The 19008-nt window shown below is 35.7% G+C and overlaps 1 protein-coding gene across 1 annotated transcript in view; it reads right to left on the minus strand.

Moving 5' to 3' along the window:
- Positions 1 to 19008, minus strand: part of MEIKIN (meiotic kinetochore factor) — a gene marked incomplete at its 3' end in the record, with an annotated part of 52602 nt that overhangs the window by 14861 nt on the left and 18733 nt on the right. The window contains exons 7-10 of the mRNA XM_084252605.1: positions 18275 to 18339; positions 13798 to 13868; positions 7884 to 8045; positions 5158 to 5238 (exon numbers count right to left, since the gene is read on the minus strand). Of these exons, the coding sequence (XP_084108731.1) occupies positions 5158 to 5238; positions 7884 to 8045; positions 13798 to 13868; positions 18275 to 18339 (379 nt within the window). The remainder of the gene's footprint in view (positions 1 to 5157; positions 5239 to 7883; positions 8046 to 13797; positions 13869 to 18274; positions 18340 to 19008) is intronic.

The following is a 19008-nucleotide window of genomic DNA, read 5'->3' on the forward strand; positions in this document are numbered from 1 at the left end:
TGTCTCCTACATGAAACACATCTACTCAGTAACTATTCCTCCTGCAAAAATATCACCAGTTCTCTCCTTAAATTTCAGCCTTTCATAGTGTTCTACCCTTGCCTTCTTTTTGCCTACCAGAGATTTTTAAATCTCTAATAAGAACTCATTCCTGAACAACATATCTATATCTCTATCAGAAATCACCACCTTTTTCTACATTAAATTCAAAATGTTTACAAAACTTGTGATCTATAATCTCTAGGCTGGGATTCCAAAAGGCGTTGGCAACTTGACCAGCTAGATCTGACTAGAATAATCTGGACTGAACCTGCCAGACCACATATGTGGATGCCTAGAATGGACTGTCAGAGCTGTACTGGGTAAAGGGACTTGGGGGAGGGAAGGCTGAACTTGCCTAGTTACTATCCCATTTAGGAGAACAGAACAATTTCATGCCAATCCATGTGTATCTTGGAACAGTGTTAGGAAGCTCATATTAAAGCGAGACCCTGAAAAAAATGAAAACTTCTCCAAGTCCTCAGGTCAACTAATTTTTTTTAAGGCTGACCAGCCAATGTCTGATAACATATAATTGAGGGGTCTCTACAGGTCATTAGGTGGAAGCAAATAGTGGACTGAGCCAAAGGGCCATTAGTTTCAGACTTATTTTGTATCAAAATGTAGACCTTAAATGTCAAGCCATTCAAACTACATTACAAAGCTAAAATAATCATAACAGGATGACACTAAAACAAAAACAGACACATAGACAAATGGGATAGAATTGAGAGGCCAGAAATAAACCTATCTCTACATGGACAGTTACAACAAAGGAGTCAAGAATATACACGGGAGCAAGGAAAGCCTCTTCAATAAGTGGTGTTAGGAAAACTGGACAGCCACATGCAAAAGAATGAAACTAGGGCCTCCCCGGTGGCGCAGCGGTTGAGCGCTGGGTTGAGAAGCTGCCCGCAGCCTCTGTAGTGCCGGTTCGATCCCCGGCTGCTCCCCAGCCACCGGAGGAGGGTCCCACATGGCGCGCAGACCTCTCCTGCCGCCCGCTGCTCCCCTCAGCAGTGAACTTTGGTCCTTCTGCCTGCTCTGCTCCCCGCTCTGGCTCTGGTGAATTCTCTTACCCTCCCGCGCTTCTGACTGTACCCAGTGCTTGTATAAACAAACAAACAAACAAAAAAAAGAATGAAACTAGACCACTATCTCACACCATATACAAAAATCAATTCAAAATAGAAAAGGCTTGGATGTAAGATCTGAAATCATAAAATATATATAAGAAAACATAGGCAAAACACTCCATGATATAGGCTTCATAGATGTGTTTTTGGATTTGTCTCCAGCAGCAAGAGTAACAAGAGAGAAAATAAATAATTGGGACTACATCAAACTAAAAGGTTTCTGCACAGCAAAAGAAACTCAATATAACCAAAAGATACTCTGAAGAATGGGAGAAAGTATTTATACAAAATACATCTGACTACGGGCTAAAATCAAAGATCTACAAAGAACTCATACAAACAAAAAGAAAACAAATAACCCAATCAAAAAAATGGGGCAGAAAAGCTAAATAGGCAGTTCTCCAAAGAGGACATACAGATAGCCAACAGGCACACGAAAAGATGTTCAACTTCACTCATTATCAGGTAAATGCAAATCAAAACTACAATGAAATACCAACTCGCATCTGTGACAATTGTCTATATGAAAAAGAACAGAAACAAGTGCTGGTGAGGATATGCGGGTAAAAGGAACCCTCTTACACTATTATGGGAATGTAAACTGGTTCAGCCCTTATAAAAAACAACATGGAGGTTTCTCAAGACTACAAATGGTGGGCCTCCCCGGTGGCGCAGCGGTTGAGCGCTGGGTTGCGAAGCTGCCCGCAGCCTCTGCAGCGACGGTTCGATCCCCAGCTGCTCCCTGGCCACCAGAGGAGGGTCCCACATGGCGCGCAGACCTCTCCTGCAGCCCGCTGCTCCCCTCAGCACTGTACTTCGGTAATTCTGCCTACTCTGGTCCCTGCTCTGGCTCTGGTGAATTCTCTCACCCTCCCGTGCTTCTGACTGTACCCAGTGCTTATATAAATAAATAAATAAATCTTTAAAAAAAAAAAAAAGACTACAAATGGATCTACCATATATCCCAGAAATTCCACTCCTATGTGTCTACCAGAAAAATACAATAATACTAATTCAAAAAGAATCATGCATTCCCATGTTCACTGCATCATTATATATAAAAGCTAAGCTATGGAAACAACCTAAGTGCCCAAATACAGATGAATGGATTAGTAAAATATGATATACGGATACAATGAAACACTACTCATCTATCAAAAAAGATAAAATCTTGCCATTTGTGAAAACTTGCATGGAGCTGGAGGGCATTATGTTAAGTGAAATAAATCAGAAGAAGAAAGACAATTACCAGATGGTATCACTTATATGTGGAATATAAAGAAAACAAATGGTCAGATGAAGTCAAACTAAGAACTAACATTAGAAAGCTGACTACAGAACTGAGGCTACCTGAGAGGAAAAAGGAGAGGGTGGGGCAAGAATAAGGTGTGGAGGAATTACACTAGGTGTGGAGGAAGTGGACTCTGGGTTTCTTGGTTAGGTGTGATGTGGTAACAACACCTGGTGGGGGAGATCCTATACTATTAATACACAAACAATGTAAACCAACGTTAGAGCAAAACAAAATTAAAAAGAATAAAAAGAAAATTTAAAAAAGAAAAAATGTCATGCTATTAAAAGTTCTTAAAAGTATTTTATTAAAAGATACTAGTCTTTACAGAATGGGAGAAAAATATTTGCAAATCATCTATCTCATAAGGATTTAATATCTAAACAAAATAAAGATACAACTCAACAAAGACAAATAATCTAATCAAAAATGGGCAAAGAATATGTGTCGACACAATTGGCCATCAAACCCAAATGCAAAGTCACAACAAGATACCACTCATTTTTAGGTGTACCTATAAAGAAGATGCCAATAATTGTTGGTAGAATATGAACAACTTAGGACACTCACATAATGCTGCTGGGAATATAAAATGGATCAACCATGTTGGAAAACAGTCTAGCATTCCTCGAGTGATCAACCATAGAGTTACCATGAAACTCAGCAATTTTACTCCTAGGTATACCCAAGAGAAATGAGAACAAATATCCAGACATAACCCTTTTTAACTGAATGCTTACAGCAGCACTATTCATAATAGCCAAAAGGCTCTCAACAAAATGAACTATTATTTGGCAATGAAAAGAAAAAAGTACTATAATATGGATGAAACTTCTATGGTACACAGAAGTACCATATGTATATATGGTACATACTATAATATGGGTGAAACTTCATGCAAAATGACAGATGCCAGTCACAAAAGACCCCATTCATAAAAAATGTCAATCTCTATAGAGATGGAGAGTATACTGTTGATTACACAGGGCTGAATCGTTGGATGGAGAAATAAGTCTGTAGCAGATGAACTGAATGAGGCTTCTTTTTGAGGTGATAAAAATGTTCTAAAGTTGACTATGGCAATGATTGCACATATCTGTGAATATACTAAAAACCAGTAAAGTTTAAACTCTAAATAGGTAAATTATATATCACATGAATTATACCTCAATAAAGCTGTTTTTAACAGTAATTCCCAAAAAAGTATCAAACATACAGTTACCATGTGACCCAGCAATTCTGTTGCCACTTCCAGGTGTATATCCAAGGCAGAAGAAACATATGTTCACATGAATGTTCATAGCAATATTATTCATTCCAAATTACTGATCAATTAGTGAATAAAATGTGAATATTAAAAAACTGTGAATATTCTTATAGTGAGATATGATTCATCCATTAAAAAAGCAGGATACCATTCATCCATTATATTCATGCTATAACATGGATGAACTTCAAAAATATGCTAAGGGAACTTTTGTTCATCAAAGGACACAATTAACAAAATGAAAAAGTAACCAAAAGAATGGGGGGAAATATTTGCAAACCATTTATCTGATAGGAGTGAATATCCAGCACATATAAAGAGTTCCTACAATTCAACAACAAAAAAGTAAATAATCTGATAAAAAATGGGCAAAGGCCTTGAACAGACGTAACTCCAAAGAGTTATGGCCAGTAAGCATGGGAAAAGATGTTCAATATCACTAGCCACAATGAGATACCATCTCACTTGTGAAGATCAGTATTATTATTTTAAAAGAACAACAAATGTAGGCAAGGATGTGAGAAATTGAAACCCCTGAGTATTGCTGGTAGGAATACAAAATAGTACTATTTTTATGGAAAACAGTATGGCAATTTCTCAAAATAGTAAAATGAGAATTGCCATGTGATCCAGCAAATCCTCTTCTGGGTTTATAACCAAAAGAATGGAAAACAGGGACATGAACAATTATTTATATACTCTTATATTAGTAGCAGCAGTATTCACAATAGCCAAAGGTGGAAACAACACATATATTCTTAGACAAATCAAGGTAATAAACAAAGTGTGGTATATATAGTCAATGGGATATTATTTAGCCTTAAAAAAAGTACGAAAATTCCAATACATGCTACAAAATGGATGAAATCTGAAGACACTGTGGTAAGTGAAATAAGTTAGACACAAGAGGACAAATGTATGATTACATTTATATGGAGTACCTAGAGCAATTAAATTCAAAGAGAAATAAGGTAAAATGGTGCTTGTCAGGAATTGAGGGAGACAGGATTGGGGAGTTATTGTTTAATGGGAATGGAGTTTCAGTTTTGCCAAATAAAAAATGTCCTGCATATGGATGGTGGCAATGTTGACACAACAACATGAATGTATTTGAATCATTCACTGGACAATGGTTAAAATGGTGAACTTTGTATTTTGTATTTACCTTTACTACAAGGAGGAGAAGGTACAGTGGAGGATGGGGAAGAGGAAAAGAACTCTGGCTAGTGCTGTAGTATTTTAATCTTTCTTTCATTTATGTATAGCAGTATACAGAATACTTCTAGTGAATATGCCTCTATATAACAGAAAAATGCAGACAGTAAAATCTCTTTGCAATACTTCCTGATGTGACAGAAATATAATAATGGGAAGGAGGGGAAGCCAGAAAATAGATATTACAAATTCCAAAGGCTAACACTTACCACTAAACCAGCTGTTTGGGAAGATGGAGTACTTGTTAACAGGCCTCTGCTTTTCTTATCAGAAGTACTGGAATTTATTTTCTATCAATATTTTGTGGAAAAGGGGATTGAAAAGCAGAAAGAAATTATTTTATGCAGTATAAAAATGCAATTTAAAATTAATAGATATCATGTGTCATATTTATAAAAATTTTATTTGCTAATTAAATTTCAAACTACTACATAGGCACCTAAGGAATATATTGACTTAAGTGAAGTCAAACAACTCCCAAGAGAATTCTATGTGGCACAAATATATGAGAATACTTTGATTGAAATCACTATTATTTTAGGGAAAAAAGCTAATTAAAGTTTTTATTTAGGAGGGCCTCCCTGGTGGTGCAGCGGGTTGAGCGCTGTGCTATGAAGCTGTCCGCAGCCTCTGCAGTGCTGGTTCGATTCTCGACCTGCCAGGGAAATACCCACATGGTACGGCAGACCTCTCCTGTCTTGCCTGCTGCTCCCCTCAGCAGTTTTTGGTCTGCCTGCCTGTTCTGCTCCCCGCTCTGTCTCTGGTGAATTCTCTCACCCTCCCTTTCCTCTGGCCTGTATCCTAGTTCTTGTATAAATTTAAAAAAAAAAAATCTTAAAAAAAAAAAAGTTTTGATTTAGGAAATGGTGCTTTTATTATCTTTGTTAACTGCCAAGAAAAGCATGTTACTTCTATCATTTGTTTGACTCCTAGTATATTATTGTATTTTTTTTTATGGAAAGGGATTATTTCTAGAGCTGTTAAAACCTATATATAGCAAGAATCATATAAAATGTGTAAGTTTAAATGTACATAGGTATTTCATTTACGGAACATCAAGCTAAAGAAATTATAAAATAGGATACACAATGGATTTCTATTTCTTGATGATGCAAAGAGGAAGACAGAGGGACAAGTTGATAAATAAAGGAGGTGAGAGTGACAAGAAGAGAGAACTGATAAGTTTGAGAGGGACAAAGGACAGACTGGGAGAGGAGGGTGATGGGTGAGGAGAGGAGGAGTAGGAAGAACAGAAGCCTGATGAAGGATGGGGAAACAGACGGCAGTGGAAGAGAAAGCGAGGAAGCCAAAGAAGAGAGAGATGGAGAAGACAGAGATTAACAGAGACCAGGAGTAGAAAGACAGAAAGATTGACAGAGAAACAGTCAGAGAGACGAAGGGCAGAGAGAGAGCATGAAATCAAGACAGATAAAGGTGATGAAAGAGAAAGAGTTTGTAATTGAGAGACAGTACCTGGGAGAGCAAAGACAAAGAAGCAAGAAGAACAGAGTAACAGAATGACAGAGATTTGTCAAAGAATGGAAGACAAGTAGCTTTATTTCTAGCAATCAGCTGTCTTTTCAGCTTTTAGAGTCCACGAGACAATTATGTTGCTCTGATAAATCTCTTTGAACTGGTGTCTATTATATGTTGTCAAGCTGGGAACCTAAAATCCGTTAAAACTTAAACATAGGAAAGTTTATATTAGATTTATTTTTTCTTTCTTTCCTCTCTGCCTTTGTTTCACTCTTTTCTCTCTGGGGCTTAATATCTCTTAAACTAGTTGTTTGTTCAAGACATAATCTGGAATGATTTATTAGGAAAATTTTTATAAAAAAAATTGTATGGTTAAATTTACCTGGTACACTGAATATATTGTCTTTCTAATTTATTAGCCATATAATCTTTTAATTTCTTCATCTGAACAATGGTGATTACTCTACCCCTAGAAATTGTTGTGCAAAGTCTACACAGTATTATATGTAAAAAAGAGCTTGGAGAATGATAATAATGATAGCTAATGATAATAATATTATCATTATTATCCTTGTGGCAGTCAAAGAGGTGTGATGTTCACATTTCCTAGAACAAAGAAACTACCCAGCTACAGTTATTCTAAGAAACTCTCTGATCCACTGCAAGGAGAGCATTTATTCTATAACCTGCACTGCAACATCTTTAGAATCTGCTTCAGCTTTCTGTTTAGGGCAATCATCTTCTTGGGTAACCCTCAGCCAAATGCCAACGTCTGAGAATACCAGGCCAATATTAGATTCTTGAATTGGAATCTTTATTCCATACCTTCCCACTGGGAGAGCTTTTGTTAGATCTACATTGAGGACTAAGACTATTCCTGCCCAATCCTGCTTCCTTGCTGCTTTTGCTTCTAAGGTATTATCCCTTCCAATAACACTTGACCTGTTTAATCCCATCTCAGTGTCTGCTTCCCAGTGGTCCCAATTAACACAATTGCCAATTATAGTCCATTTTAAAACCCTCTACCTAAATACAGCTGTAAGCATATAACTTCTCTGCATTTTTCCTAGATTTGTTAAGAAATTTTACATATTTAAGTCTTCCCAAAGTATATTTTCTTTTTATAATCTTTTCGAGAATTGCTTAATGAGGATCCTCCCTGGTGGTACAAGGGGTTAAGTCTCAGCATTATCAAGCTATCAGAAGCCACAGCAGCACCAGTTCAATCCCTGGCCAGGGAGCTAACCCATATGGTGCAGCAGACCTCTCCTGTCTCACCCACTGCTCCCCTGAGCACCCACTGTATTTCAGTAGATCCGCCTGTTCTGCTTCCTACTCGGTCTCTGGTCAATCCTCTCACCTCCCACTCCTCTAGCCTACCCCCCAGATCTTGTATGCAAATGAATAAAATAAATCTTTAAAAAAAAAAAGAATTACTTAATGAAAGATCAGAGCTTACCAATACAGGTTCCAGGGGCTGAGGCAGTAGAACTTTGGTAACTGATTTACCTGCATTACTTTCAAAAACATGCTTCTGGTGAGATGATGGAACCTTGAATTTTAGATGAGAACTTAACATTGTCTGAAAATCTGTATCACTAGGTTCTGGATATTTTTCAGGCTGAAACAAATTCAGAATCATGAGATACATTTCACAGTTCTGTAAAAACATTTCTAGCACTTATCAGATATTCTATTTTTACTGTAAAATATATACACATTACATTTATTACAATCAAAATAGGACATCTATATATGCATATATAATTCTATTTCTTTCCTCAATGTGAAAAATATTTCAAAGATAAATGTTTTTCGAAAAAAGAAAAGATTTTCTATATAGTTGAGGGAAAAAACTAGAAAGACAAAAGAGTTTGAAACATACTCAGCTCAAAAAATTTCCCTAAACTTGAATCTGAAAAAAAAAAAAAATTTCCCTATGTGTTGTGGTGATATGTATCTGAGGAGGTCTGTGCCTTTGAATCACATACAGTGTTGTAAATCAATGTTACCTCAATAAAAAAAAATTAATAAAAATAAGTGTTAAAAAAATTTCCCTACTACATTTAAGGTAACAAACCCCAAACAGAGTTCTATGAAAACAAATGACAATGAGATCTATCAATATTTTAAACAAAATTTTAGAGAAAATGTTACATAAGTTTATACAAACATCTTTATTATGTAATGATCTTCATTTAGGAAACCAAAAGTTCTCTTTTGGTTCTTTCTTTTGGAAAGAAATTGTGCTCCATTACCAACTAATCCTGCACTGTACATTCAGACGGTTCACAACTGCTTGTCTTAGGTTAATTAACTTGTCTTACACTTTCAAGATGTATTTATAACATTCCAAGTTTAAGTTTATTCAACATAACTGAAGAGGTGTAACTTGAGTGGGATGCTGAAAAAATGGCACAATTTTGAGTTAGGAGTTGGGGGTTAAGAGAATAGTAAAGCAAACAAAGAAGAAGAGGTATAAGGTTTAAAGCTATATCCCCTGCAAAGGAAAGAACAGGGAATGGAGCAAAGAGTGACATTTACTCGCATCTACAGACTGCTTGTATACTGACTTTTCTTTCAATTCATGTCATCTTCAGCAATTTCATTATCCAGGTTGATCCTCATGAAATATGTTCCCTCTTCACTGGAAAATTCAATTTTCTGATTCCACCATCTTAAATTCATTCATTATGCTTCTGATATCTTATTTCTTCCTTATCTACTACCATCCATCATTATAATTACTTTCCTATTCCTTTCTTTTTTTCTATCACAGTGGCCTGACAAACCCCCAGCCCTAGAAGAACCCTGATAGCAGTATCCCCTGAAGTTTCAGTAGAACAGGGTGTTAGAAAACATTATACAATCTGGCACATGAAATTCACCACAAACTCAAAAGAAGTAGCCACAGACTGGCAACTCTACTATTCTTCTCTAACATGTCATACACCATTTTCCTTAAACTTTTAGCCTCCTTTTCTCTACCATTTTTAGCAGATATCCTTGAAACAAAAGAAGACAGTAAACAGGATGTCATCACTTTGGACTCCTAATTTTGGAGACCCAATAAATGAAAATTGTTTAAAATTTTATTAAAAATTTCAAGATGGCAACAGCAGAGCATTCAATGAAGTGCGGAGTCCTCTTAAACACAAAACCAATCCTGCCACCACTCCATCTACAAATGTACCACAATGGAAGTATCCCTCCACTTTTAAAGGCTGCTTCTTCCATGTGTATTCTGAATCCCTTCATCCTCATCTTTGCAAGAACCTTACTTCTATAGGAAAGTGGTTTTTAAAACTGATTTAATGAGATAAAATTCACATACCATAAAATTACTCAGTTAAAATATAAAATTCAATGGTTTTTAGTTTATTCACAGGGTTGTGCAGTCACCAACACAGCCTAATTTTAGAATATTTTTGACCCCATGAAAAGAAAGCTTATAGCCATATGGAGATTCCTTAAAAAATTAAAGCTAGAACCACATGATCCAGCAATCCCACTCCTGGGTGTATACACAAAGCAAATGAAAATAAGTTATCGAAGAGGTACCCTCCCTTCTGTGTTCATTGCAGCATTAGTCACAATAGTTAAGATATAGAAACAATTTCAGTGTCTATCAATGAATCAATGGATAAAAAGATGTGATCACTCTCTCTCACATGTGCACACATACACTCACACACACACAGAGGAATATTATTTAGCCACAAGAAAGTAGTAATTCTGACATTTAGAACAACTTGGACCTGGAGAGCATTATGCTGAGTAAGGCAAAAGTTAAAGAGAGTATGGCATCATTTTTATATGAAATCTTTAAAAAACAGTCAAACTTACAGAAAATGGAGTAGAAAAGATTTGCTAATGGCTGGATGGGGGGGGTATAAAAGAAGCTAGTAAAAGAGTATAAATTTTCAACTCTGAGATGAATAAAGTCTGAATAATGGTGACTATTGTGAAGCTGATAACACTGTATTATATAACTGAAATTTGATGAAAGAGTAGAACATAAATGTCCTCACCAAACAGAATGAATGAATGAATGAATAAGATGATAAATATATTAATTCACCATATGGGGGAATCCTTTTGCAACATATATGTATATCAAATGCCCACAATGTACTCCTGCAATTTGTCAATTTCATTTCAATAAATCTGAAATATAAAAATTATGCATTTCTTGTAAACACATAGTTGGGTCATGTTTTTTTGAGCCATTCTGACGATCTCTGTTTTTTAATTTGTGCATTATATTAGTTATCTTCCTAACATTAAGTGATTATTAATATAGTTGGGTTTTAATATCTATACCATGTTTGCTATTATATTCTATTGGTTATCCCAGCTTTTTGTTTTCATTTTTGTCTTCTGCTCTTTTCTGCTTTGTGGTTTAATTGAATATTTTGTATTATCCTATTTTCTTTCCTTTCTAAGCTCATTAGACACGCTTCTTGTTTTTAACATTTTTTCAGTGGTTATCATAGTATTTACAACATACCTTTACAACTAATCCAAGTGCATGTTCAAATAATAGTATACTATATCACTGCAGTGCAAGTAGCATATAATAACAAAATGTTCCTACTTACTCCCTCCCATCCCTTGCTGTCATTAATTTGGTATATGTATATGTATATTTATTACACATAAATAAAAACCTCTCTTCTGACATTATCTATTTATTCTTTTATGTTGTCTATTTTTTCTTTCAATATCCTGTGCATATTAATCAGTTATTTCAAATTTCTGATCAGATAATGCTAACATGACTGTCATATCTGACTTTGACATTTTTTGTCTTTTAGTATGTGTTGTAAGTTTTTGCTAAAAGATGGACATGATGTACTTAGTAATAGGAATTGGGATGAACAGCCTTTTAGTAAAGTCATGGTAAAGTGACTCCCATGGAGGGAGATGAGGTGGTCTATAGTACCATGGTATTGTCTCAGTCTTTTGGTGAGTCTCTGCCCTGTACTGTAGACTTTATCAGTGCATCTTAGTATTCTTCTCCCTTAAAAGTGGGACAGGTTGGGCCTCCCCTGGTGGCGCAGGTGGTTGAGCGCCGTGCTGTGAAGCTGTCTGCAACCTCTGCAGCACCAGTTCGATCCCAGCCAGCCAGCGAGGGTCCCACATGGTGCAGCAGACCTCTCCTGTCTCGCCCGCTGCTCCCCTCAGCAATGTATTTCTTCAGTCTGCCTGTTCTGTTCCCCGCTCTGTCTCTGGTGAATTCTCTCACCCTCCCGCACATCTGGCCTGTATCCCAGTTCTTGTATACATAAATAAATAAATCTTTAAAAAAAAAAAAAGTGGGACAGGTTGGTTAATGGGAGCTAGAGTTCCGTATTTCCTCTCCTCTATTTTGAAGAGGAGAACTGGCTGGAGCTGTGTATCTCTGCTCCTCCACCCCCATAAGTTAGACTCTGATAAATCTAGAAAAAATTAAGAGTCCAGTGAAACACTTTCAACTGAGAGTTGGTTTTGTTAAAAAGAATAGAATCTACTGTATATCTGCTTCCATGTTCCTTCCCACTATTGCCAGCAGAGGAGATTTTTCTGATATTCACTGTGAGGATCTGGTAGATCTCTGGGAGGCCAAACACACAAAATCGTGGAAACCCCACGATGACTGAGATCCTTTGAGTTTTTAACTCTCAGAGTTGTCCATACTGATCCTTCAGCAATCTATCAATTACACTTTTGATTTTCCTACTCTAGCACTGATTCCCAGAGACATTTCTGTTCATATGTTTCTGCTCTGGTAAGTGGCAATTCTCTGTTTTCATCTGTCTGTCTCTCCAAGTTTTGGTGATTTGTTCTATGATCTTACTTCCTTGAAGGATCAAAAAAGATATGTTAGTTTCTCATTTTGTTCAGGTTTTTATTTGGTGTTAAGATGGAGTGATGATTTCTAAGTCTCCTACATGGTACATGGGAAATTGGAAGGCCTCTAATTTTTCAAAATTGTAATACTGGACCTCCAAATGCTGAATACAGTATTCAGCATTGTTGACTACTCCCCCTTTGACAAGTAAACACTCTCTTCTCTTGACTTCTATAATACTATATTCTCTTTATCCTCCTCTTTATTTCCTTCTCTGACTATAGATTTTTCCAAGGATTGTTCTAGACCCTTTTCTCTTATTACTCTATAGATACTCTTTCCCAGGTGATTCCATCCATACCCATGAATTTTAAAATATCAGTAATACTATATACTCCTCATCTGTTTTCCTCATCTGTATATTTATTCCCAGTATAGCTCTTACCACATTTTCATCTTCATGTGTCCTCAGACCCCCCTATCTTTCCTATTACATTAAATAGCACCTTTATTCACTAGAGCAGCTTAAGACAGTAATCTATATGTTTCTCTTGACAATGACTCACTCCTTCATTCTCTTTATCTAATCTATGAACTACACAGGCAAAATTATCTTGAATCCATGCATATTTCTCCATCTCTTCTACAAAAGATCCCAGTACAGACCACTATAATGTTGCACCAGAAATCTTTCCAACGTTGTATTATGGGTCTTGCTGCTCCCACTCTTGCTCTTTCAATTTTTTTGTCTCAACATACCAATGACAATATGGTATCGTAGAAAGAATGCAGGTTTTAGGCCCATAAAGACCAAAAACTGCCAGAAGCGCCTCTAACTGGTTAACATCCAAACCTCATTTTTTCTCAGCTATAAAATAGGTAAAAATAAAACATAACAAAATGACAAAAGGGTATAAAAAAGCTATAATTAACAAAAAGTGCTTAAATGATGCTTAGCATTGACTTTATAGCAAATGTCTTATTTTACCTTAAATTTGTCATTAATAGACTTTCGATTATCCATATGGAAGTTGTAAAAAAAATTCTTTCATTAGACTTAGTAAGAGTATATGTTAATATAACAATGTGATTTAATTGCTAAGCTATAAAAACATTTTAAATTATTGACTTAAATAGCTGAAAAATAATTCCTATAAGGGTGTTGGTTAAAAACATGTTCTAGGGCCTCCCCTGTGGCGCAGCGGTTGAGCGCTGGGTTGCGAAGCTGCCCGCGGCTTCTGCGGCGCCGGTTCGATCCCCGGCTGCTCCCCGGCCACCAGAGGAGGGTCCCACATGGCGCGCAGACCTCTCCTGCCGCCCGCTGCTCCCCTCAGCAGTGTACTTCGGTCCTTCTGCCTGCTCTGCTCCCTGCTCTGGCTCTGATGAATTCTCTCACCCTCCCGCGCTTCTGACTGTACCCAGTGCATGTATAAACAAAACAAACAAACAAATAAATAAATAAAACATGCCTCTATTAAAAAAAAAAACATGTTCTATATTAAATTTATGGTTCATGTAGTTATTATGCTTTAATACTTGCTTTTTTCTTGCTTTTTTCAGTGGTTGAAGGATAAGGTTTCTCAGCAAGTAAAATTTCACAAGTTGCATTGTCTATGAATAAAAACATACTTTAGTATTCTAATTATTTAACCTGCATTAACTGTAAGTACAGAAGATAAGAGAACTTGACTTTGAAAAAAATTGATTTTAATAACTGTCTTTTTTAATAGCTTTAGAAAAAAATGTAATATGGGTTGAGTAATCTGACTTGCTACAAATAGAAGAAAATATTCTTTAAAACATCTTTATCTCAAAAGCTCCAGATTTCACAGTAGTATTTAAAAAGGTTTTCTTTTCAATTAGTAGAGAAAGTTCTATGCTATTAAAATTCTTCCTAAATTATTCTTCCATGTCTATGCTTCTATATTTTCAAGCTCTCCCTTTCTATTGCAACATTTCTACCAGCATTTAAAACATACTCAAGCCTCTCTCATCTTAACAAAACCTTTATCTATACCTCATACTCCTTCCTGCGACATCCTTCTCTCTGTTCAGACAAGTTTCTTCAGGGAACTATCCACATACACTAACTTAACTTCTCCTCTTATTTATTCCCCAAACTACAAGAATGTAGTTTCAGATCCCACAAATAAAAGCAGAAACCTTTCCTTCCCATCTCACTGGATTTCAGGTCCATAGGTATGAACATCTTTCCTTTCTGGCCCCTTTCATGGCTTCTCTTCAATCTGAACTTTTCTCTTTTCCTAACTCTCCAGACTTTATCCAAAGCAATGAATATTTGTAGAATATCTACTATGTGCCATTTTACTTATCATATGTACCTAATACTGAAAAGTTGGTTTTTCTTTATCTTTAACACCAGTACTTTAATATAATGCACCAAAATTTTCACCTTTAGATTGTTCCAACAGTTTTCCAATTCATTTCCCTCCTCAGTTCATTGTTCTAAAATACAAATTTAATGTCATCTGCTTAAAACTCTTCAAAGGCTTTTTATGCCCTCAAATTAAAATTCAAGCACTTTAATTTGGCATATAAAATTCTGCTTTTTATAATCTCTGTATTGTTTCATATCCACAGCCTCACTGTGGACACTAAAAGGTCATTTGATAAAATACAGGATACTCAGTGAAATTTGAATTTCAGATAAACAACAAAAAATATTTTTTAGAATAAGCACTTCCCATATAATAGTACAAGCATGTGCAATATTTGGGACATATTTTTATTTCAAATTTCTTTGCTGTTTATCTGAATTAAAATGTAATTGGGAATTTGGTGTCTCTATTGGCTAAATCTGACAATCTTTGAAGCTAATCATTCCTTATCTTCATCTCCCTAGGTAGAGAGAAATAGTAGGTTGAGAATTCTGAAGGAGATAAAATTGTTACCGAAGATTTGGTGATAGATTAGATACAGAAAGTGACAAAGACAAAATGTTGAGGATGATTTCCAGGTTTCTGTTCTGCTAAGATACATTTGCTAACTGAGATGGAGTACAGTGGAACATAACAAAGTTAGATCTTTGTTGTGACAACTCACAGTCCTCACTGTTTTGTTATATTAATAGCTACTTTGAAATGTCAGCACATTCCATTTACTTTCTTTTTTACATGATTCTTTTCTTTTTATTTCAGTTCCTGGGAGATGTCATCTAGTCCTATGGCCTCAAAACCTCTATACTCTAACTTTATCTATTGCCCCAATTTCTGCCCTGAATTTCAGAATGCAGTACCTCAAACTGTTTTTATGACACTCCACTTGAAGACTAATAATCTTCCTAATTTTTAAATATTTTATTGAAGTATGTTATATATATATACAATAGTGGCACAAATCTTTTATGTGTATATATTCATCCATATTATCACCATCTAGACCAAGATACAAAAACATTTGCAACACCTTCAAAATTTCCTATGTGTTCTTCCTTAATCAGTACTCCCTTTCAAAAGACTACCATAATGCTGATTTCTCTGTTACCTTTAATAGTCTTTTTTTTTAAAGATTTATTTATTTATACATACAAGAACTGGGTACAAGCAAGAGGTGTGGAGGGTGAAAGGATTCACCAGAGACAGAGTGGGGAGAACAGGCAGACTAACTAAAAAAACACTGCTGAGGGGAGCAGCAGGAGAGATGGGAGAGGTCTGCCGCGCCATTCGGGTAGCTCCCTGGCCAGCCAGGAATTGAACCCAAGCTGTAGAGGCTGCAAACAGCTTCACAGCGGGGCGCTCAAATGGCTGAGCCACCGGGGAGGCCCCCCTTTAATAGTCTTGGTTGTTCTTAAGGGTGATTTCTCTATCACCCTTAATAGTCATGTTATACAGAATTATACAATATATGCATGTTTGTGTCTCCCTTCTTTCATACAACATGGTGTATACAAGATGACAGGTCAAATCACTGTATCCAAACCAAATTCTCTGCTTTACAGTGCTCCTACCTCAAGAAACAATACTTATCATATCTACTCGCTTAAATCAATAATTTAAGATGTATCTTTGACTTCCATTTTTCTCTCTTACTCAATATTGAGTATAATTAAAAAATCCTGGAAAGTCTACCTTCAAAATAAATTCCAAATCAGACCACTGCTTTCACTTTAGTCTCATACACCATCATCTGACCACTGCAATAGTTTAAAAGGTTTCCTTTCTTCTACTGTTGCCTCCTTAGTCTATTCTCCACATAGTTGGAATGATCACTCTAAAAAATATATATCTCATTTTATATCTCATCCCTCTGTTTCTCAGCACATTTAGAATAAAATCCTTATTCCTTATGATAGCACATGAGACTTTACATTATATCACTTGACCAGCTCTCTGACAAAATTTCAACCATTCATTTTCTTATTCACTTTGCTCAGTCACACTGACCTCTTTCCCTGTCTTCAAACGTGCCAAGGATATTCCCAGCTCATGGCCTTTTCATTTGTTTCCCTTGCCTATCATGCTATGCCCCAAACCCCCAATTTTCATATGGCCCACTCTCCTGCTTCATTCAACTTCTGTACAAACATCACCTCTTCAGAAAGGAATGATTACCCTATCTAAAATAGTATCCCCACTATAGTCCTGATTTTACCCTGCTTTACTTTCCTTCAGTATTCTTATTTCTTATTTATTTATCTATTCATTATCTTTCCTCCTCCACTATAACCCAAGCACTAATAAAGCTGCAAATATACATAAGAGTATTAATCTCAGGGGAGACTCTAGAGTTAGAGAAAATTTGGAAGCCCTGACTTTTACAGACCTATAACTATCAGGGCTTAACTTAAAAAGAGATTAAAATCTAGGGGCCTAGAAGAACTACCACATTTAATAAGAGCAGATGAAACTGTAAATGACACTAAGCAAGAATTATCTGAAACATAATTTCTCATTTGCCTCTATTTCTACACTACTGGATTCTTGAAGGTAGGAATACAGCTATTTCTTGATTTCATAACAGTAAAGAGCCTGACATTAGTGGAATATAGTGGGATTTGTTAAATTAAGCAGCATGTAAAAAAAAAGTCTCTAAAGCAAGATATAATTTATTTAATTTTAAATTAACCACATAAAAGAATACAAAATATATAATTCCAGAATCACTGGTCTGCCTTACTATCAGGCTTATAAATAATATTTTTCACAATCAAAGCAATACTTTTTACTGAGAAGCACCTAGGTAAACACATGACTGTTTTGGTATCATATCACTTTCCCTTTCATTACCTCTCCTCTCTTGTTCACAAGTTCCCTTAACTCTTCAATCTATAAAACAAATCTTCCTTCCAAGTTCACCCCACAGAGTAGAAGGTGCTACTGTTTCCAAGATATGTACTTTCACATGTCTAGTTTTTATCATTAGACTATTTTCTCTTAGAACAGAAACTGTTTTTATCATTTTATAGCCACAGTTCCTAATAATGCCTGATATTTAGTAAAGCCCCATTAAAACAACTTCTTTAGGTGAGTATGCAAAATATCCTTTTTTTAAGTTCATGCAAACATTTACACGCATCAGGAGCAAACCCCAGCAGCAAATAGATATGCTATAAGACAGGAAATAAAGAAAATAGAAATTTGAGATAGAGCTATTTATTCATTCTAAAAATAAATAGAGCATCTCTAATAGAAGGCACTTTTGTTGATCCTATTATTTTTCAATCATCACACATAATGCTAATAAATCTGTTTACAAATTTTCTCCCTCCCTTATGAAAGAAACTTACAAACTTATATGCCACTCCTTGCTGCGATGTTGAGCAATGCCTAGTATAGTCTACATACTCAGAATTGTTCATGAGATGATTTAATGACGGGTGCTGTGGAGATACTTAAGACCTACTTTTTAACCTCATATATCTTAATTCTTTAAATACAACTAAGTTAAAAGACAGTTTTCTGGGCTACCAGTTTCTTAACATACTGCATTATGACCAAAAAAAAAAAAAAAAAAGGAATACAGAATGATGAAAATGATTTAGTTTCGCGATTTATTACCTGATTCTGGATTTGAAGTATTCTTTGGTTTTGGAGAAACATTTTGATCTGCAAAGGTCATCACTCTACAATGAAAACAAATTAATAGTATTCTTTAAAATTTTCAGTAACTTTTGAGAGTTTCCAAATATATTTGAAATAAGGACATTTATATGTAATCAATTATCCCACAGAATAAATACAACTGGTTAGGAAAAAATGTTACTATATATATGAACAAAGAGTTTATAAAGGCAACATATCTACACATTTTTCAGTATGACATGACATGTATGGAGGACAAGCCATTGTGTGTGGTATGAGAGAGATCTGAGTTTAAAGCCCAGTGCTGCTGTTCATACTTGAGCGACTTTGGGAAAGTTACTGAATCTGTATTCAGTCTTGGCTAAGTGATTTATGCAAAAAGAATTGGAATAATGCTTCCTAGGATTCTTGAGGCAAGGATCTCAAGAAACAAGAGATAATATATTTTTTTTAAATAATAAATTTTATTTTTATATTCCCCCATACAATTGCAAACGCCCCATTCTGACCCCAATCCCTCCCCTCCCGCCCCCCACTCCCCAAAAAGTGTCTCTGGTTCATAGTTTTTTGTTGATTTTGATTTTCACTTTCTTATATTCATTTTCACTACAAGGAATCCTAAAGCCAGAACCTCAGAGGGACGAATAACAACGAAAGAAGACCAAAAAAAAAAAAAAGTTATTAAAAGAATAAATAAATAAAATCAAAGG

Source organism: Talpa europaea (genome assembly GCF_964194135.1).
Source record: "Talpa europaea genome assembly, chromosome: 13".
NCBI classification, from domain to species: domain Eukaryota; kingdom Metazoa; phylum Chordata; class Mammalia; order Eulipotyphla; family Talpidae; genus Talpa; species Talpa europaea.